This window comes from Oncorhynchus clarkii, chromosome 2, assembly GCF_045791955.1.
Source record: "Oncorhynchus clarkii lewisi isolate Uvic-CL-2024 chromosome 2, UVic_Ocla_1.0, whole genome shotgun sequence".
Lineage (NCBI taxonomy): Eukaryota > Metazoa > Chordata > Actinopteri > Salmoniformes > Salmonidae > Oncorhynchus > Oncorhynchus clarkii.
Genome location: NC_092148.1, coordinates 66110214 through 66133036, shown reverse-complemented (window position 1 = coordinate 66133036; position 22823 = coordinate 66110214). Strand labels below are relative to the sequence as shown.

Here is a 22823-nt window from a genome sequence, read left to right as displayed (position 1 = left end):
AGGAGATTATGTTAAGAGAGGAGGCAAGGGTCTGGTCAATAAAGTTCCCCGCGGCATCGGAATCCACTAACGCTGTAGACACAGTACATGAGGGACAATCAACTAGTGTGATGGACACCAAAAAGAGTTTAGCAGAAAGTGATGAAGATGGAATACTCACTCCTGCCCTATGAGGTGGAAGATCACGTGACCGTCCCTCTGCTCTTGTGGATCCCGGCGTGGGGAGGTGTAAGACCCCTACCTCCATGGGTTCAGGCTCTGATCCAGAGTGTTCCCTGAGGGAGGGGGAGAAGCGATGAGAGTACCGATGCTCCAGTAGTAGGTTATCCAGACGGATGGCCATCCCAATGAGTGCGTCCAAAGTGAGGTTGTCGTCTCGACAGGCTAGTTCCGTCTGGACCTCCTTGCGCAAACCTCTTTGGAATAGCGTACGAAGCGCCTGCTCGTTCCATCCGCTGGATGCTGCTACTGTCCAGAAGGTGAGCGTGTACTCGGCAGCTGTCTGGTCCCTCTTGCGTAATTGGAGTAAGCGCTCACCCCACTCTCTGCCCTCCAGGGGATGATCGAAGCTGCATTTGGACAGAGCCATGAGCCCCGCATATGAATCTAGCTCCTCTCCTCTCTCCCAGATGTCTGTGGCCCATTCCAAAGCCTGCCCAGTCAGCAGAGAAATAACAGTGGCAACCTTGGAGCTCTCGGTGGTGGGGGCTCCCCTCTGGTGTGTAAAGTAGAGTGAGCACTGAAGTAGGAAGCCATGGCATTTAGATGGGGTGTCGTCATATTTATCTGGGAGGGACAAATAGGCATCGCTGACCTGAGTAGGTTGCTGAATGGGCTGTTGTGCTGGCTCACTGGGTCGACTGGTTGTCGAGTATCCTCCGCTAGTTGATGGCAACGCCTCCCGGGTACGTTTGAGACATTGCACACTACGAAGAACCTCTCCCATAGCTGTCCCCAGTTGTTCCAGCTGGTCCTGATGTTGACGTAGAAGGTATTCCTGCTCGTCGACTGTCTGGGAGATATTTTGTTCTCCTGCTGCTTCCATTGTTTGAGTCAGTATTCTGTAACGAAAACGCTGTGAGTTGATAAGCAGGTGCAGGTGAAACATTTAATAAAACGACCAACGTAACAGTAGCATATATGCGTTAACACAGGATCAATACTGACTGGGGAAGGAACCTAAGAGAGTGCCAGATATAGGGGAGTTAATGGGAGTCCAGGTGTGCGTAATGATGGATCCCAGGACCGGTGGTTAGTATACCGGCGATGTCGAACCCCGGAGGGGAGGAGCGGGAGTAGACGTGACACCGAGACTCCTGATATTAACAGACATTAACAGACATCGCCTTTTTTTCTTTAAATTATTGTTTTATGTAGGATGCTACATTTTGGGCTAGCTGTCATTGTAAGTAGGCCTAATTAAAACATCCCACTTCTATTAGGCCACATTTCTCTATTGTGAAAGATGCTGTTAAGCCTCAGCCAGTTGCTGTCATTTTAAATACGCATCGGTTTAGAAGAAATAAACTCCAATAAAGCCCTCTTCTTGTTTGTAAAGTCAAATTGAAATGACGATTATTGTTGAAATGAATTACTCGACTGGTGTAGTTTTTCTCCATCTATTTACTGTCGCCTACATTCGCTATCCTCATGAATGAAGTTAACATGTAACTTTTCCATTATTTAGGTGGGGTAACTTCCTGCATCGCAGGTCTGAGTTTTTTTAAATTATAATAAAAAATTATAATATTCATCATTAATTTGGGGGGGGGGCAATAATATTGCTGGCGGGCCACACTGACCTACAGTGACAATCTGCTCTGGAGCCCTGTGTTTCTGATCATATTACCTTCCATTAACCCATCCAAATCCCTCTACAATACTGTATGATATTACATTTACAAACGCAGGTTTTTCACAGAGCACTGTATGGATGTTGGATGTCCTAGCCGTGTCTGAGGCCTGGCTTAGGAAGGCCACCTGAAGTTTCCATCCCTAACTATAACATTTTACAACAATATAGAACTCCCAAAGGGGGCGGGGTCTACTGCAGAGATAGCCTTTAGAGTTCTGTCATACTATCCAGGTCTGTGCCCAAACAATTCGAGCTTCTACATTTAAAAATCCACCTTTCCAGAAACAAGTCTCTCACCGTTGCCCCTTGTTATAGACCCCCCCCCCCCCTCGGCCCCTAGATGTGCCTTGGACACCATATGTGAGTTGATCGCCCCCCATCTATCTTCAGAGTTGGTACTGTTAGGTGACCTAAACTGTGACATGCTTAACACCCCAGCCATCCTGCAATCTAAGCTAGATGCCCTCAATCTCACGCAAATCATCAAGGAACCTACCAGGTACAACCACAAATCCGTAAACATGGGCACCCTCATAGATATCATCCTGACCAACCTGCCTTCTAAATACACCTCTGCTGTCTTCAACCAGGATCTCAGTGATCACTGCCTCATTGCCTGCGTGTGTACTGGATCCGCGGTCAAACTACCTCCACTCATCACTGTCAAACGCTCCCTAAAACACTTCAGCGAGCAGGCCTTTCTAATCGACCTGGCCCAGGTATCCTGGAAGAATATTGACCTCATCCAGTCAATAGAGGATGCCTGGTTGCTCTTCAAAAGTGCTTTCCTCTCCATCTTAAATAAGCATGCCCCGTTCAAAAAATGTAGAACTAAGAACCGATTTAGCCCTTGGTTCACCCCAGACTTGACTGCACTTGACCAGCACAAAAACATCCTGTGGCGTTCTGCATTAGCATCGAATAGCCCCCGCGATATGCAACTTTTCAGGGAAATCAGGAACCAATATACTCAGTCAGTTAGGAAAGCTAAGGCTAGCTTTTTCAAACAGAAATTTGCTTCCTGTAGCACTAATTCCAAAACGTTTTGGGAAACTAAAGTCCATGGAGAATAAGAGCGCTTCCTCCCAGCTGCCCACTGCACTGAGGATAGTCAACACTGTCACCACCAATAAATCTACGATAATCGATCATTTCAATAAGCATTTTTCTGCAGCTGGCCATGCTTTCCACCTGGCTACCCCTACCCTGGCCAACATCTCGGCACCCCCTGCAGCAACTTGCCCCCCCCCCCCCCCGCCCCTGCTTCTCCTTCACCCAAATCCAGACAGCTGATGTTCTGAAAGAACTGCAAAATCTGGATCCCTACAAATCAACTGGCCTAAACAATCTGGACCCTCTCTTTCTAAAATTATCCGCCGAAATTGTTGCAACCCCTATTACTAAAGCCAAGTTAATAAACAGATCACCAACCATTTTGATTTTTAAAAATGTATTTTACCTTTATTTAACTAGGCAAGTCAGTTAAGAACAAGTTCTTATTTTCAATGACGGCCTAGGAACAGTGGGTTAACCTCTCTGATCTCCCCATCCCGGATCCGGTATCAGGAATACAGACTCAAGCTCATTACCATAACGCAACGTTAACTATTCATGAAAATCGCAAATGAAATGAAATAAATATGCCATCTCTCAAGCTTAGCCTTTTGTAAACAACACTGTCATCTCAGATTTTCAAAATATGCTTCTCAACCATAGGAAAACAATAATTTGTGTAAAAGTAGCTAGCTAGCGTAGCATTTAGCGTTAGCATTAGCGTTAGCATCCAGCACGCAACATTTCAACAAAAACATAAAAGCCTTCAAATAAAATCATTTACCTTTGAAGAACTTCTGATGTTTTCAATGAGGATACTCTCAGTTAGATAGCAGATGCTCAGTTTTTCCAAAAAGATTCTTTGTGTATTAGAAATAGCTCCGTTTTATACATCACATTTGGCTACCAAAAAAACCTGAAAATTCAGTCCTCAAAACGCGAACTTTTTTCCAAATTAACTCCATAATATCGACTGAAAACATGGCAAACGTTGTTTAGAATCAATCCTCAAGGTGTTTTTCACATATCTCTTCAATGATATATTGTTCTTGGAAGCATGGTTTCTCCCCTCAATCAAATGGAAAAGTACAAGCAGCTGGCAATTGCGCACCGAATTCCACGCAGGACACCAGGCGGACACTTGGAAAATGTAGTCTCTTATGGTCAATCTTCCAATGATATGCCTACAAATACGTCACAATGCTGCTAACACCTTGGGGGAACGACAGAAAGTGTAGGCTCATTCCTTGCGCAATCACAGCCATATAAGGAGACAATGGAAAACAGAGCTTCAGAAATTCTGCTAATTTCCTGGTTGACGCATCATCTTGGTTTCGCCTGTAGAATGAGTTATGGGGCACTTACAGACAATATCTTTGCAGATTCTGAAACTTCAGAGTGTTTTCTTTCAAAAACTGTCAAGAATATGCATAGTCGAGCATCTTTTCGTGACAAAATATCGCGCTTAAAACGGGAACGTTTTTTATCCAAAAATGAAATAGCGCCCCTAGAGATCCAACAGGTTAACTGCCTGTTCAGGGGCAGAATGACAGATTTTGTACCTTGTCAGCTCAGGGGTTTGAACTTGCAACCTTCCGGTTACTAGTCCAACGCTCTAACCACTAGGCTTCCCTGCTGCCCCTGAATCCCACCGTACCTTCTCCACTATGCAATCTGGTTTCCGAGCTGGTCATGGGTGCACCTCAGCCACGCGCAAGGTCCCATACGATATCATAACCGCCATCGATAAAAGACAGTACTGTGCAGCCGTCTTCATCGACCTTGCCAAGGCTTTCTTCTCTGTCAATCACCGCATTCTTATTGGCAGACTCAATACCCTTGGTTTCTCAAATGACTGCCTCGCCTGGTTCACCAACTACTTCTTGATAGAGTTCAGTGTGTCAAATCGGAGGGTCTGTTGTCCGCAGTCTCTATGGGGGTGCCACAGGGTTTAATTCTCGGGCCCACTCTTTTCGCTTATGCTGCTGGTGATTCTCTGATCCACCTCTATGCAGACGACACAAATCGGCTTCCTATTTCGCAGCAAAGCCTCCTTCACTAATGCCGCCAAACTTACACTCATAAAACTGAATATCCTACCGATCCTTGGCTTCGGCGATGTCATTTACAAAATAACCCCCAACACTCTACTCAGCAAACTGGATGTAGTCTATCACCGTGCCATGTGCTTTATTACCAAAGCCCTATATACTACCCACCACAGCGACCTGTATGCTCTCTTTGACTGGCCCTCGCTACATATCCGTCGCCAAACCCACTGGCTCCAGGTCATCTATAAGTCTTTGCTAGGTAAAGCGCCACCTTATCTCAGCTCACTGGTCAACATAGCAACACCCACATGCTCCACTGGTCACCATAGCAACACGCACATGCTCCAGCAGATATATTGCACTGGTCATCCCCTAAGCCAACACTTCCTTTGGCCGCCTTTCCTTCCAGTTCTCTGCTGCCAATGACTGGAACGAATTGCAAAAATCTTTGAAGCTGGTGACATATCTCCCTCTCTAACTTTAAGCATCAGCTGTCTGAGCAGCTTACCGATCACTGTACCTGTACACACACTCTGTAAATAGCACACCCGACTACCTCATCCCCGTATTATTACTTACCCTCTTGCTCTTTTGCACCCCAGTATCTCTACTTGCACATCATCTTCTGCACATCTGTCACTCCAGTATTAATGCTAAATTGTAATTATTTTCGCCTCTAGAGCCTATTTATTGCCTACCTCCCTACACTTTTAAATTTGCACACACTGTACCTAGATTTGTATTATTTTTATTTATTTTGTGTTATTGACTACATTTGTTTATGTGTAACTCTGGGTTGTTGTTTTTGTCGCACTGCTTTATCTTGGTCAGGTCGCAGTTGTAAATGAGAACTTGTTCTCAACTAGCTTACCTGGTTAAATAAAGGTGAAATAAAATAAATAAATAGATGTTAAAACATTTTTATTTACTCCAGGCCTCAAGTTTGCCCCTTTAGTTCATGTACTGCCAATGTGCAGTGATTTACAGTACACTTTTAGATCGGAAATAAAGCCATATTAATATTTTTGGAACTGTTACAACTGCTGAGGAAGACATTGATAACGTAGTGCAAAGACAAAAAAGTAATTTCAATGATGGTATCAAGTTTAAACATGCCTTTTTATGTGGGAAGGTTGCCCTAGAGAGCAGACATTTCTGATTTGCTCATAGATATTTCTCTGATTGATAAATGTTTGCTGATTTAACCTTAGAAATTGTAAACATTGATAAAACCCCATAGTCAGTTTACCTAAATATTTTGTCTTCACTGGAGCTACACAACCTTTTATTTCAGGTTTTAATTCTGAGCTGGATTGACATTAACAGTGTTTCTAATGACTTGAGCCTTGTTCTGCCAGGACAGGTCTGGTCCTCTAGGGAGGCTCCACCTGTCCTCTTCCGGGGCCTGTTAGTTTATCAGCTGCTTTGTGTCTGACCGTAGGACCTTCTTTCTGTCAGCCTGGGATCTATAATAGCTCTTATCTGCTCTGAGATGCTGACTGTCTGACTGACAGACAGATGCTCTGTGTGCTACTAGTAGAGCCTGTCTTCTTTGCCATGTCTGCTGGTCTAATGCCACAGAGAACAGTCCTAATGACCCTGTGAATCTGTGGAGGTCATAGATTCAAAACACTGATGTCTTTGCTACCCGAGTTGGCGCATACCATTTACTATTTATTTAACAATATAGTTTAACAGAACATGTAATATGCCATTGTAAAGTGATGAGGGTGGAATGTCCTTATGAATTTTTAAAAGCAGTGAGGAACTATGCCCCTGTATAATTGATGCATGATTTATTTAGAGTTACTGGGGGGGAACAGTTGACAGGCAAAATAAACACTTAACTTGATATTTTTCTGTTCCTTCAGACTTCTCATCCTCCCCTGCCTTTTCTCTGACCACTGGAGTACTCTTTTCCTCTTATTCAAATACAGTTTTTTATGTTCCCTCTGTAGGGCAAAGGAGTACGAGACATCAATGGAGGCAAAGACACAAGTCCCCGACTCCCCATACAAGGCCAAGTTAGTTCCCTACTTAACATTTATGCCTTCTACTTCATCTACTTAACTGTAGTGAATATTGATGATACTGAAATTATAGATGGATGGATGACTGGACTAAGCCTCTCCCCCTCTCCCTAGGCTCCAGCGTCTGGTGAAGGACTTGGTGAAGCAGCTCCAGGGCCAGGACAGCGGGCAGTGGGCCAACACTAGGGTGTCAGGCCTGGACAGAACCCTGGGAGAGATCTCCCGCATCCTGGAGAAGCAGGTAAATCACTAACACCTCTCCTCCATGTCATATAGTGCTGCTTGGGTGTTGCTATGTCAGTGCTTAGTCAGTGTGGGTTGTGTGTGCAGTGAGTGGGACAGTTCTCTGAACTGAAGCGTTCTGTTTGGCTGCAGCTCTCTGTCTGTCTTCCAGTGTAGAGTATCACTTACTCCCCAACTCCTTGCCCCAGGTTATTTGTAATGCAGGCCAGATTAGCTATGTCTTTTCATTGGCCACATGTTACTAATAGAGGAGCAACCCATTACTAGACAGGCAAACATTTGCATGCTTCAGAAGTATATTGTGGGTTTATACAATAACATAAGGTTTTCCTAGAAAATGTAATCCAAAGGATCTCAAATTACAGTGGAGTATCAGGTATTTCATTGGTATTTGCTGCTTTTTTAGAAAGCTATATACTGAATGACAGACATTGATAACAACAGTTGACTTAAGTCAATGTAATGAATGAAAGAAATCCACTGTAGATGAGTCTTTGTTTGATGGTATTTTATGGAGTTGCACTGGGTTTATGAAGAGGACCTGTCACTGTGTTTATGAAGAGGAAAACATATAGTGACAAGCCATCATTCTTCTGCCAAGTTGCAGTTCAAGGTCTGATAAAGCACACTGTGCATGTTGGTGGGTGGGAGGATAGAGAGATGATGGTGTCTGGTCATTGACAGGGGGAGGGGTGGAGAGGCTATTACTGAATTTCCCCAGAGAGAGGGAGAGCGAGGTGGCAGGAGTGACTGGCACAGCAGTACAGTGTAATGAGAGAGGAGGAGTCCAGTGTGATGGTGTTCAAGCTGTCACTAACAGGGGAACTCCTCCCATTAGCTCCATACTCTCCCTGTTGGAGGTCAGGGGTCACTAGGCCTGGAGTCCTCCTCAATTCAACACTGGTATCGCTAGGACAGACAACTCTGTGTGGTTAAAGCTCTTTACATATTTATAGTTCATTAAAACAATTGAGGAAAGCCCTATTGTGAATTCATTAGAGTTTTGTGGGTGTAGAGGGGTGGAAGAGACTTCATTCAGTATGTCTGTTAAACACATTCTTCCCCCTCAGCCCAGAGCAGAGTGAGCCTGGGCTGAGGGGAGTGGGGTGGGCCATGGTGGGCTGGCCTGTGAACCAGCCTGGGGAGCACTTCCTCCTCTAATCCCAGGACAAAGGCAAATAAATATAGTCTCTGTCAGCATGGGTGTCTGCCCCCTGAGTCACTTTAAGTCAGGATCGTTTAGATTATTTGACCTAACAAGCATATCTCGTGTTATTGACTCACCTAGATATTTGTTTTTCCTCTGCGGTATCTGATTCAGTCTCCACTTTCCCTGCTAATTCCTTGAACAACACCCGACACTCCCCCTCCACGGCTGCCTCAGTCAGCCCCCCTCCCAGTCTCCGACCCCAGCACGCCTCTCCCTCTGTGAGCACTAATGGGTTCTTTTTTTGTCAAACTCAAAAGAAGTAGAGAGCTTTTTCCCTCTAAGATTTTCTTTCAGGGCAATTTCTTACCTTTCTGCTCTCATACCTTGGTAATGAACTTGCATATTTACACACTGGCCCAAATTTGTTTGTCACTGCTTTCAAATAAAGGCTGGCCTTAGATGGAGAGAGTTTATGACACTTGAGGGACTGTCAGAAACACTGTGGTCTAAGAGCTGAAGAGTGGAGACTGTATTTACATTTTCATTTGCCAGCTGTCATGTGCTGGTTGGGCTCCCCTTCATGACTAACCGTTGGCTTGTCCTACCTGGGATGTGGAGGTGGGGGAATAGGGCAACAGAGTAACAAGAACATAGGGCCTCAAGGAGCCTGCCTGAAGTTGACGGATGTAGCCAAAATTAGCAGTGTCTGAATGTTGTGAAATTCCAAGGTTATATTTTGTATTCCTGCACACTGAATGCAATACTCACCTAAGACGAGTATACTGGTCTTGTAGCTGAAAATCATACTTTTCTCTAAATTCCTCATCCCCTTGGAGGGTTTTCTTTGTTCCACCTGGCTTAGATTGGGAGTGTTAGTGTGTCATAGATCCACTTTCCCCAAATGTTTGTTTTATTGAGCTTGTCAGATGAGACTAGGAGGACCAAACTGACAGGAAGTGTGACAGGAAGTGTGTCAGGAAGCTTATTATTATTCCTCAATAGTCTGGTCTATGGTTATAAGTTCTCACATTAAGCATTCAAATTGATGAGGTTAATTGTTATTTCACATCCAGGTTAATAATACACTTACTTTTGTAAAGAAATTGCAGATTTTGTTTAAGATTAGTACCATTTTTGTACATTTTTTGGCTAAGGGTTATACTCTAATGAGTTTCAATGCTATTGTCGGCTTAAAAGAAGTGTTAAGATTTGAATGATAAGTGTTATGGTTATTTAATCTAGTCTTGACAGCTATTGAAGAGAGGCTATGTGATTTACTATGTCGCCAAACCTTAACCCATCTGGAATTCTTTAGTTATTATGTTAACTACAGATTTTACTACAATAAATGAATAGAGTAGACTAAAGTTGGCCAGAATATGATCCATTCACATGACCTGCTCTTGAATAGGCCCTATTGTATGAAAATAACCCTCTTATTATGAGTTCGGAAGGAGTTATATTGTTTATCAAACAAACAAGCTTTTGTGTTGTTGCTGCCAAAGTATGTCATAAAGTCAGGGAAATCGTTTAATTTGACATTCTTTGTTTCTCCGAAGTACCTACATGTTTCTTACCTAACCAGGACAGGTTTGCTGGAGACTATGAATATGGCCTTTAATATTTGAGTTGATGTTTCCAGGATGGCTGACTTTTTGTAACTTTAACTGGGGTAAAACATTGAAATCCCTCTGTGTTGTAGTTCCTCCATAGGCTGTCTGGTGTCTGATTTTGCGTCTCAGTACAGGGTTTGTATTAGCCGGTAAAAAAATCTTTATCCCCACCCAATAATGCTTTTTATTCATTGATGGAAATACCAGTCAATGTTTTTCAACTTCAAAGGCAAATATACTTCATAGACTAATAAATCCTCAAACTGCTGGGAAATTAGTGTCTGCTGGGTTTCTATTTTTACTCACGCAAAAGACACGCATAAGGGACTTCAGCTAAGTGCACCCGACTGGGAAAAATTGGTGAAGATTGTGTTGATTATCCCTGTTTCCAGTGTGCCTTCTGAGAGGGGATTTTTTTCCCTCCAAAACATCTTAAAGATGGCCTCACGATTGAGCCATTTTGAGGACAAAGGAAAGAGGCTGATGCGCCATCTCAAGCTGCTCCAAGGAGTTGGAGAGTTTTGACTTCCCAACAGCAGCGGCTCACTTTGAGCAGGCCACGGTCTACCTCAAACGCAAGCAAATTAGAGGAAAGTGTTTGTGAGGCCCAGTCCTAGCAGTTCTGCTGCCACCCTAGGCCAGAGCAACATATGCGCCTGTGTCATGTATAGTATAAAGATTTGGAAGGGATTGGTGGAGTAATGATGTGTATCATGCACAGTTGGTGAATTTCAGTTGAGCTTATTCAGTAGCACTTGGAAACTAAACATCATTGTCAACTATTCACATCGCAGAGTTACAATGTTGCAATAACTAGGCAGACAACTGCCTATAGTAGGAAATAGAGTTCTCATTAATCCACGTATATCACACATGGCACGAGTCACGACCCCACGATAGTTGAAATTATAATAAACATTTATTATCATCATCCATTAGAAAATGGTGAGATATATGATTTGAGCTTTATAAACAAGTGTTTTTATAAATGTAGGGCTCATTTTACAGCATTGTTAAATAAGCTTTCTCTCAATAAACCAGCCTTAACGAATTCATTTATTTACGTCTTTTTACATATTTACAATTTGCATATATACAATTTGTTTGTCCAACATCGATTTCTTCATTTTGTGGCTCCCTGGAGCAGGGGTATACAACTCTTGCCCTACAAGGTCCGGAGCCTGTTGGTTTTTTGTTCTACCTGATAATGAATTGCACCTAACCAGTCCCTGATTAGACCGGAACAGGTATAAAAAGTAGTGGAACTGGCTTTGCGGTCCAGAGTTGAGTTTGAGGGGCCTAGAGTGTCCTCTTTCCACTGCTGTGGTGCTGAATCGCAGAGGGAGTGGGGTGGGCCGGCACGGTCATGGCTAGAAGGGATCCAGCTTTTGTCAAATTAACAAATGTATCTAACCCATTTCACTACACCCGCAATAACATCTGCTAAACACATGTATGTGACCAATAAGATTTGATTTTGTTTTGACCTTTTTCTCCCAACCTGTTATGTTAGTTCTCCTAACCTGCTACGAAAAGTCAAATCTGAAGTTAATTTAACAAAACTGGTCCCTTCTATCCATGACCGGCCGGCCCTGGTGTTCGTAGACAGCCATGTTTTGTTATTTATTAAGCCTAATTAAAATGTTTATGCCTAAGCTAATTAAATTAGTGAGGCCTACATTTAATTTGAAAACAGCTGTTTTTTGTAATTTATTAAAAATGTAATGCAAATAGCCTATAGGACAGGTCGTTCGCAAATTATAGTATACAAATATTATATTTTTTACTTTTGACTGTGTAGGCGACTTGTTCTTCTAGGCTAAATGTTTTTCGTTTTTTAAATGACATTCACTAGCCTCATCAGTCTAATGAATCTCAGTCCATTTTATAAAATAAACTCACCCAGTATTGTTTCCCATTTTAAAATAAACTCACCCAGTATTGTTTCCCATTTTATAAAATAAACTCACCCAGTATTGTTTCCCATTTTATAAAATAAACTCACCCAGTATTGTTTCCCATTTTATAAAATAAACTCACCCAGTATTGTTTCCCATTTTATAAAATAAACTCACCCAGTATTGTTTCCCATTTTAAAATAAACTAACCCAGTATTGTTTCCCATTTTATAAAATAAACTCACCCAGTATTGTCTCCCATTTTAAAATAAACTCACCCAGTATTGTTTCTCATTTAAAATAAACTCATCCAGTATTGTTTCTCATTTAAAATATACTCACCCAGTATTGTTTCTCACATAAAATAAACTCATCCAGTATTGTTTCCCATTTTCAAATGAACTCACCCAGTATTGTTTCTCACATAAAATAAACTCACCCAGTAATGTTTCTCATTCAAAATAAACTCCCCAGTATTGTTTCACATTTAAAATAAACTCACCCAGTATTGTTTCACATTTAAAATTAACTCACCCAGTATTGTTTCTCATTCAAAATAAACTCACCCAGTATTGTTTCACATTTAAAATTAACTCACCCAGTATTGTTTCCCATTTACAGTCTCTCAACCAATCATTCTACTTTAGTGTACCAAACAGCATGCCATTACACCCTTTTAATATACAAACTCTTACTCGGTCTCTAAATGTTTACTCCAGCAGCCTTGTTGTGGTTTATCACTCCTCCCATACATGCAGATGCTGGTTTAGACTACTGAACAAAATTGAGACTTTGTTTACTCCTCACAGGCTTTTTTTGCAAGTGTATATGTTAGTCGGGGTCCAAGATGAAATGCATGTATGGGAGTGTGTCTGCCCTGCTCACTCCGTCTGTAATATTGTTTGGGGCAACCAGTTTGAGGCCAAAGACTGATTGACAAAGGGGCTGTCCTGTGTCACACCTTTAATGAACTCCCAGCCAGTTGTTCCCCAGCGTCTGGGGCCAGAGGATCGGGCTTTCCCCTCCATTTCCCCTCCCCCTTTCTTTATGTATCTAATTAAAGTGGCTAGTGGGAGGTGACTACAAAGAGCTGTCCGGCTGGCCCTCCCTACCTCCCTTTCTCCCGCTTCTCTCAGCAGTGCCACAGCCACAGGAATTAACAGCTGCCAGCCTTCTGATTAGCTGGGGTACTAATGGTCAGCAGGAGTAAGAATTGGGTAAGATTCCTTCAGCTCTATAATTCATGTTAGACTCGACTGTCTGGCCTGCCCCCTCGCCTTTCCTCATGTCCTCAGTCATGTTGGGAGTTTCACTTTAGAAGAAATGTACCCCTCATCCTATTACACTGTCACCAGATTGTCTAGCAGGGAGTGACAGGACACAGACAGATCACACATTGCTCCATAGTTACATGGAGTGGAGGATTGGTGCTAAGCTAGATGTGGCTTGTTGAAAATATGAATCAAATCCAGATGTTGTAACCATGGCTTTGGAACCGGAAGCCTGTTGGCTGTAATCAACATTTGGCAACAATAGATACAATAGTTACTACAGCACACGTCCTATGGAGATCTCACCTTAAGGTTGTTATACAGTTCCCAGTGTGTTTCAAAGTGTTATTTAATGAAAGACAGCTCTATTGTTTCTATGTGTAACTCACAGTAAGTGTACTTGAAGAACTCCGTACCAGAGGGTTCTGTTTAACATTGCATGTAATTTGGCTGTTATTGCAATTTGCTCTCTTTAGTTGTTTCAATTTAAAAGTTATTCTTCATTGATCGGAAACAAGAAGGCCTATTATTCCTGCTCTGCTCTACTGCCATCCACAGTACTGAGCCAGCAGAGTGTAAAGCTGTACATCCTAGATAGAAGGAAGGGAAAGGGGGATACCTACCTAGTCAGTTGCACAACTGAATGCATTCAACCCGAAACGTGAGGAACACCACAGAGGTCCACTCACTGATTTACTATGCTGGTTCCTGCACCAAAAACACCAATATCTGATTGTGTTCTTTTAAGAAATGAATGATTGTGTATCTCCACACGAGCAGATGGGTCATGTCTGGTAAGGATGCCATGGGTATTGCAGATGTAGACCACCTGAAGATGTTGGCTAAAATGATTGGAGGTTAATCCTCTTTTCTTTTTTTGTCACAGCAGATTGATCTGTCAACAGGCCAAGACCGATGCAGCCAAACTGTCCCAGTCTGGCTTTACCGTCAGACAGCCAGAGCTGGGCAGGTCCTAGTTAACCCCTTTAAAAGACCATTTGATAAGACACCATGAAAGAGCTGTCTTTTCTCATTTAGCCCAGAAGCTTTTAGATGGCTGCGTTGATGGGTGAGTTAAGAATGGGTTAAACCCAGCTCAGTGCTAGAGACCATATCGATGGAAACCGTTGGTAACCTACATAAAGGAGGTTGTTCTCTTATAAACAGTACTCAACCACACACATGGGCAGATTGGATCATGGTAGAGATTTCCATAATCCTCACTGCACATCATACATAGGGCCTCTGGTGTTTTTTCAGTGTGTTGGTCCAAATCCCTTAACCCTAGCAGAGTTCAGTGTTTTTTGTCACCGGATCCTGCTGACTTGTGCCTTGGCAGTCTGTGTGAGTGACAGATGAAGAGCTTATATATCGTTTTGCAAAGCGCTTCCTCAATGTGTTCAGGCTTGTTGGCAAACCCTTCATCCGTGGAACTAAAATAGAGTGGAGTGCCTGGATTTGAGGGCTGTCACACTACCTGGGAGACAGTGACCTCATTAGGTATAGGAGGGACCCCCAGTGTACCTCCATGCTTGGTGTGGTGAGGAATGACTGTCCCCCTGGCTGCTCCCTCTGTGAGGAAAGCCTTCCATCAGCACCCGCTCCTCCCCTGGAGCCCCTATCCTCCCGGTCGACCCAGGCACTAACATGTCTGATAGCAGCCGCTTGCTCTGGGCTTTGGAGCTGTTGATTTATTGGACTGTGTAGCTGCAGCAGCATCTGACCCAATGCCAAGAGCTCTGACTCTCTTCTCCTCTCCTTGCAACAGGGCAGGGCCCTCTTATTTAGTGCTGTTTGGTCTTAAATCTATGGATTGCTGTATTGACACTATTGTGTTAGACTAAACATGTTTGTTTAATGATTGTTTTAATGATAGTTTCGAGGCGCATTCTACTATACCTTTTAAAACTGCAATATGTAACTATTTGGGCGACCTGACCAAATGCACATAGAAATGTGAGTTATAGATCTTAGACTCGCTGTCAATAAGAATGACAGAAGAGGTTATGTTCTATGTTCTCTATTTCTATGCTTCCCATGCTAAAGTTGTTTTTGCGTCTTTTGCTTTCATTTTTTGTAGACCAGCTTCAAACAGTTAAATACAATATTTTTGGTTCTAGAAAATATATTTCACATCGGTTTAGATGACAATGATTCTCTACACTATACATTGTTTTGTCACACAAACTGAAATTAGGCAACCTATTAGAATATTAGCAACCAGGAAATGGCGGAGTGATTTTTGCATATTGCACCTTTTTTAAATGCAGTGTGCTAGGCTCAGCTGGGTGCACTTCCTCTGTCAGAGTTATAGCTCATTTTATATTGGAATAAATAAAGAGTAAATTCAGAATGTATCCAATACTCTTATCTTGATTGATGATTTTCTTAAGTTTTTGTTTGATTTCCCTGTTCTCTACTTTTGTACAGTCTCTCCTCAGCCTGTGTTTGTGAACACAGACCACCCTGGTGCTGTGTGTGTGTGTGTGTGTGTGTGTGTGTGTGTGTGTGTGTGTGTGTGTGTGTGTGTGTGTGTGTGTGTGTGTGTGTGTGTGTGTGTGTGTGTGTGTGTGTGTGTGTGTGTGTGTGTGTGTGTGTGTGTGTGTGTGTGTGTGTGTGTGTGTCTGCAGAGTAGCTGTCCTCCATTGAGACTTGCCTGGGCTGTAGTGGGGGTGGAACGCTGGGGTTGTGCACTTTTGAGATTTAACAGGAATGCTTTGGGGATCACTTTGTTTCAGATTTCATTCCCAACTGGGAGGTGAGGAAAAGAGAAGCTGGGTCCACACTGAGAGTAACGTGATACCTTGGTCCGTCCAGCTCCCTGTTACCTGAATGTGGTTCTTGTTCTTTCTCTCTACAGAACAATGCAGATCAAGTGGCGTTCCAGGTGGGCGGGGGACTCTCTGCTCTGGAACAGATTCTGCTGGTCGTCACTGCAGCCTCCACCCCCACCGCAGTCCCACGCATTCCAATCAAGTGAGTACCAGCTTTTACAGTCAAATACAGCTCACCTCCTCTCCAAGCACACTGTCTTTTGATACTCTTTATTCATATTAGAGGGTTTTACACAAACTATGTGGTTGCTGCTTGTGGCTCTGCAGGGGTCATGACCATTTGTCAACTCTCTGTCACCTCTGCTGAGACAGCCATGAGGAAGTGTACATTTCAATTACCCCGTTGTTTTTGGATAGAACGACCTTGTTCGACATACAATACAACTTCATTAATCCATTGAAATGGAAATGTTGTATTTTTGCTGTGTTCCTTCCCCCCCCTGACACCACACATACACCCTCAATAGGCTAAAAACAGCACAGGGTCATCTGCAAAGCAGCACCCCTAGAGCAAGTTAGTCTCATTTAGTCTTCACAACCAGCATACAATATCCTGGCCTAGTGCTACTCTCATAGCCTCATGAGCCAGCGTTTCACTGTCCGGCGTCCGACCCGACCTCCACTGAAAAACCATGAGCCTTTTCAGCTGCTGTGTACAGCCTCTAAAGACATGGTCCACACTCAGACTGTGTCCTCTCCCTGACCTCAGTGACAGCTCTCCTCTGTTTACAATTGGAGATGTGAGGTAACCTCAGCCCCTCCTTTTAATTCTCTGTTTATAGTGCTCGCATCTCAATAAATATCCTAAATGGATCATGAATAATAATGCACCATTTTAAAAAAAGAAGGGGATTATATTTTGGTCATCTATTTTGTATTCATTCTTTTCTGTTGATCTACAGAAAGGCCGTCTAATCCATCAGACAGACTCTGTCGTGGTTTTGAGTTGTGGGTCTGGAGTTAGCGTGGCCTGCCAGTAGATAACCTCTGAGAGACCGCCATTCTCACCACACTGGGACTCTAATGGACTGGAATGGACTCTCTCCTTCACTTATTAGCATTTACTGTTTCCCAAACCTCCACTAATGGACAAACGTTACTTGTATTTATAATGCTTTTACGTATGGCCATTCGTGTTTATCGATTTATTTAAAACATTTTACTTCCTCAATCACTAATCCTAGAGATTTTGAAGCAGACTTCAGTATTGTGAGGAATTTGATTAACTTAAATGGGGGGAGAGGTTTCTGCTTGTAGGTAGCTTGGAGTCTTTTGCTCACAATTGGACTGTTTTTGCTTGTTGGAGCTGAAGACCATACACACACGGTTGTTACTATGCTTTGAGAGTTCCACTTGACATACAGTGCATTCGGAAAGTATTCAAACCCCTTGACTTTTCCCACATTTTGTTACTTTACAGCCTTATTCTAAATTGGATTAAATAAATGTTTTTCCTCGTCAATCTACACACAATGCCCTAAAATGACAAAACGAAAACAGGTTTTTAGAAATGTTTTTTTTTTTTTTTTTAAATACCTTAGTTACATAAATGTTCAGACCCTTTGCTATGAGACTCGAAATTGAGCTCAGGTGCATCCTGTTTCTATTGATCATCTTTCAGATGTTTCTACAACTTGATTGGAGACTACCTGTGGTAAATTAAATTGATAGGACATGATTTGGAAAGGCACACACCTTTTTATATATAAGCGTCCCACAGTTGACAAAACCAAGCCATGAGGTCGAAGGAATTGTCCGTAGAGCACCGAGACAGGATTGTGTCGAAGCACAGATCTGGGGAAGGGTACCAAAACATTTCTGACAGAGTCTGAGTTCCTCTTGGGATATGGAAGAACCTTCCAGAAGGACAACCATCTCTGCAGCACTTCACCAATCAGGCCTTTATGGTAGAGTGGCCGGACGGAAGCCACTCCTCAGTAAAAGGCACATGACAGCTTCTTGGAGTTTGCCAAAAAGGTCTGATGAAACCAAGATTTAACTCTTTGGCCTGATTGCCAAGCGTCACATATGGAGGAAACCTGGCACCATCCCTATGGTGAAGCATAGTGGTGACCGCATCATGCTGTGGGGATGTTTTTCAGCAGCAGGGACTAGGAGAGTAGTCGGGATCAAGGGAAAGATGAACGTAGCAAAGTACAGAGATCCTTGATGAAAACCTGCTCAGGACCTCAGACTGGGGCGAAGGTTCACCTTCTAACAGGACAATGACCCTAAGCACACAGCCAAGACAACGCTGTAGTGGCTTCGGGACAAGTCTCAATGTCCTTGAGTGACCTAACCAGAACCCGGACTTGAACCCAATCGAACATCTCTGGAGAGACATGAAAATAGCTGTGCAACAACGCTCCCCATCCAACCTGACAGTGCTTGAGAGGATCTGCAGAGAAGGGGAGAAACTCCCCAGATACAGGTGTGCCAAGCTTAGAATCATACCCAAGAAGACTCCAGGCTGTAATCACTGCCAATGGTGCTTCAACAAAGTACTGAGTAAAGGGCCTGAATACTTATGTAAATGTAGTGTTTTTTTTGTCATTATTGTTTTTTGTGTGTAGATTGATTGAGGGGGGGGACTATATTCATTTAGAATAAGGCTGTAACGTAACAAAATGTGGAAAAAGTCAAGGGGTCTGAGTACTTTCTGAATCCACTGTAACTATGACGAGGTGTGTAAGATCAGAGCAGGGTTTCCGTTAGGAACATGTGGTGACGGACATTTGAGAAATGTACCGGACTCATATGCATTGGGTTCATAAGCTGATTAGGGCGTCCACCCACGGTGCTCAGAATGACACAAATCACTTTTAGAATATGGTCATTCATATTAACAGAACGTGCAAGTTGAGAACGCAGCGATGGGCGGTCCTTCTTACCGAATTCTGATGTGCACTTTGAACATGTTAGAATAACTGTCCACATTAACTTTTCATCTGTCAACAAGACGAGTAATGAACAGCAAAATCACTAGCCTATGTCAATTTACTATAGTAGAAAAGTTTAAGCTACCTATTCTATTGGTCAGCTTATCAAGAAAAAAATAGCCTATTCCAAACAGACTCTGGGAAAGTTGTGGGAGGATTGAACCCTAATTCATACAACCAGTGTGCCTAGGCTACGTAAATAATTAAGTTTAAAAAAGCAATGAGTCTGATGCAACAGATCGGAACGTTTAGCTTCAGACGTAGATCAACTGTTATTTCTTCACATTATAAGCGCTGCAATGCACACAAGGCAGTAGACGACGCACAAATGTTCGTTCGATAATACAATTAGCAGGAAAACACAGTTGCCAAAATGGCACTGCACATGCGAGCGGTTTCATTGTGACAGTGATGAAAATATCCTTAGAATTGTAGACGAGAGGAGAGCTAGGGCTACTTTGAATCATAGTATTAATGTATTAAACGTTCAGATTTCAAACAATTAAGCATATGTTTTCAAAATGCATACGGCCTCCAGCTCATTGCAAAGTGCTGTGTGACGCGCTGTTGAAGCATGCCTTTCGTTGCCGTTTAATGCCGTGTTCAAAACAACTGGGATCTCGGAAATCTCCGACTTCTTCTGTGCGTTCAAGACAAAGCAAGCTCCTACTGGGAAAAATAGTTTTGAATGGGCTCTGTATCTGTATGCTGTAGGCCTATGTGTGTGATAAATAAGATACATAATGAATATACAATACACGCGCCAATTTAATTCCACTGAATTATGCAAATACACTATAGATAAGCATGTCAAATGTATTTACATGGACTGATATTTCCATCAATGAATAGGCAAAAAAGTATTATTTCGCAATGGGATTTTTTCTTCTTCTCCCAGACAATTGGCCGGCACCAATTTTATCTATCGGATTTTCTATTTTTTTATTGTCCAAAAGCCGGCTTTTACCGGCTAACGCAAACCATGGATCAGAGGTACTTATTTCATCCTCTACAGAACAGCTTGTCCAATCCAGAGCTGAAGTGTGCAATGTCTAGTGATAATGGAATGGCCTCCCAGTTACCTTCTTTCAGTACTCAATTACTTACTACCTTGTCTGAACATGTTGAGAAGAACTTCTCCAGAGTTTCTATAAATATGCATAAGACTGAGGACAAGTCCAATACACCAAGAAGGGGCAACTCACTCCTTCGTCATCACAATTATGAATGTTAGGATGCAACTAAAGAAAAGCTCAAGAAATTAGTCCAGTTCTTGGTATGTGTTTCACTTGATATATATATATATGAATCAGTAGTATTATACTTTTAACAGTATTTAGTGACTGTATTCATGATGTTGCCAATGGCAAAACATGCGACGTGTTGCCAGGTCCTGTCTGGACAGCTGAATGGTCTAACCAGCACCTATGGTGTTTGTTGGTATTGATTGGCTCAGGTTGTGATAGGCTGGCTTTCTATAGACCGTCTCTGTGCTTTCTCTGTCATCTGTGCTGTAGAGTAGAAGGCCTGGGGTTGTTGCTATGAACTAGGGTCTGAACCTGAGATAACCCTCCAGAGCATATCAATCCAGCCCCTCAGACACACCCCGCCCACACTCAATGTAGTCCTGTGCCTGGTTAAACATGTATTACTCCACCCACATTCTATAAACACACACATTTACAAAATAGGAAAGGTAAGGGAGTCAAGTCAGGTCAAGGGAAGATAATATTGAGAGCTACAGTGGTGATGAGATGCAACACAAGGACATGGTCTTTCTGTCCACTAATCACTATTTCTCATCTGGATGGCGTAATGGGCGGTGTCTGTGAGACAGACGCTAACCACAGCGCTCGCTACATTATCTGTTTACAGTAATGCTGCCGTATTGATCGCCTCCTCTCAGATAAGCTGAGTAATTTACAAAAAAAGTCAACTGCAGAGTTGGAGATGCTCGGGCAATATTACCCCTCTGGGAGGCCCACTCCACCTCGTTACCATTACATTAATGAGCTAATTCCTCAGTGAGGCTCTGCTAATGTCCCTGTGTAACCCTGTTGCCGCTGGATCCCTGTCTAGACTAGCAGAGCAACAACTCTCATTAACATGAATATAGCAGTTTGTCGAATATGTCAAAGATGTTAACGTGGAAAGTCATGCATAAACCATATTTACTTGCATGTGAAGATCAACCTTAATTGGTCTGCACCTGGAGAGTAATTTTGTAGTTTTGAAAATCGTTCAATCATCTAAATAATAAATAAATAAACTCTTCCTAATAAAGTTGTGTATTTCAATCTTAACTTGAGGGACTATTGTTAAAAATCCTTCAATGAATGTATATTTTTTATTGGAGCAGTGCAAGTGTGTGCTCTGTGGGATTCTGAGTGGAGAGTGTTGTGTTCCCTAGGGGAGGAGGGGGAGAGCTGTCTAAAACAAGCTGTAAATGATCCCAGATCCTCACCAGGCAGCACCTCTGCTCTGCTCTCTCTGCCTCTGGAGACTCTTATCTTCAGTGTCACTATTAGTATATGGTGAGAAAATGTTTTGCCCCAGGCTGGAGGTGTGGATTAGGTGGGGGGTAAACTGAGGTGTCGTTCTGACTGTGTTTTTTAAAACTTTATCAGCACATCCTTCCTCGCTTTGGGGAAATCACTGTGTGAATTGATTAGCAAAAGCAAAGTTTCCATATCACTACTTTAACAAATCCAACACTTCTCAGATGTGTTAAGGAAAGATGGATGCTTTCTTCAAGTATTCCAACCTTGTGTCAACTACTGTGTGTTTATGGGATATGTCCCTTTGTCTCCCAGAAGGGGTCACTGGGGAGTAGAGAGGGGGAGAGAGATGGGACTGGTGTCCCAGTGATATCTGGGCTCAGCACCAGAGCCTGTCAGCATATGGGCCCGTCTCTGGTGCTGCTGGAGTATAACTCAGAGAGAAGACAAGCCAGCGTTAGACCAGACATACTGGCCCATCTGAAGGGCTGAAGAGCCAGTCGTATAACTTTGAGTTGAATTTTAGAGAATTGTTTATTCCTTTAGAGTAGGGAGAAGAGACCATTCAATATGACTGTGGTTGTGGTATCCATTTTATCTAAGTGATAAGTGGAACAGGGGCCCCTGTCCTACCTTGCTGAAAATGGAACGAGCTGCTTTCTAGTTTTAGAGAGACGTCTTAACAGTGCAGTGGCACTGCTGTGCTAGGACACTGCATGTTAAAACACTATTGTAGTTGACCACCTCTGTCACATTACTGAGTGTGTCCAGTGAAATCAAAGCTGCTACCTGTGGTTTCCTTTCAGGATGTCGTTATAGGGTACGAGTGAGTGAGTGTGTGCTTGCATGTGTGTGTGATGCGTGACGGCTCATCAGATTTCTCCCAGTATATACCCAGCCGGTGTGGCATGACAGGCAGAATGGACATCTTGGAAGCACTCAGGGTATCAGATAGATCAACAGGAGAATCAAATGAAATGCCATTTAGATAGCAGTGAATGAAGGGATTGTTTGACGGTACCAGGAAATGGATTTGCTCTTCACCTTGTGTTTTGGCTTACACCGTGCCCAAACCAGACGTGCGCAAATTGATTTTGTCGCCCCACACCAAACGCGATCACGACACGCAGGTTGAAATATCAAAACAAACTCTGAACCAATTATATTAATTTGGGGATAGGTCGAAAAGCACTAAACATTTATGGCAATTTAGCTAGTTAGCTTGCAGTTGCTAGCTAATTTGTCCTATTTAGCTATCTTGCTGTTGCTAGCTAATTTGTCCTGGGATATAAAGTTAAGTTATTTTACCTGAAATGCACAAGATCCTCAACTCCAACAATTAATCCACACACAAAATGTTAAACCAAATCTTTTTTAGTCATCTCTCC

General features: G+C 42.8%; 1 protein-coding gene across 6 annotated transcripts in view; it reads left to right on the top strand.

Annotated features, from left to right (window-relative positions):
- LOC139372137 (S-phase cyclin A-associated protein in the ER) overlaps positions 1-22823 on the top strand; it is a 127677-nt gene that overhangs the window by 77238 nt on the left and 27616 nt on the right. For all 6 annotated transcript variants that reach the window (XM_071111991.1, XM_071111990.1, XM_071111988.1 and 3 more), the window contains 3 exons: positions 6918-6983; positions 7104-7230; positions 16025-16140. In XM_071111991.1, coding sequence (XP_070968092.1) covers positions 6918-6983; positions 7104-7230; positions 16025-16140 — 309 coding nt within the window. The remainder of the gene's footprint in view (positions 1-6917; positions 6984-7103; positions 7231-16024; positions 16141-22823) is intronic.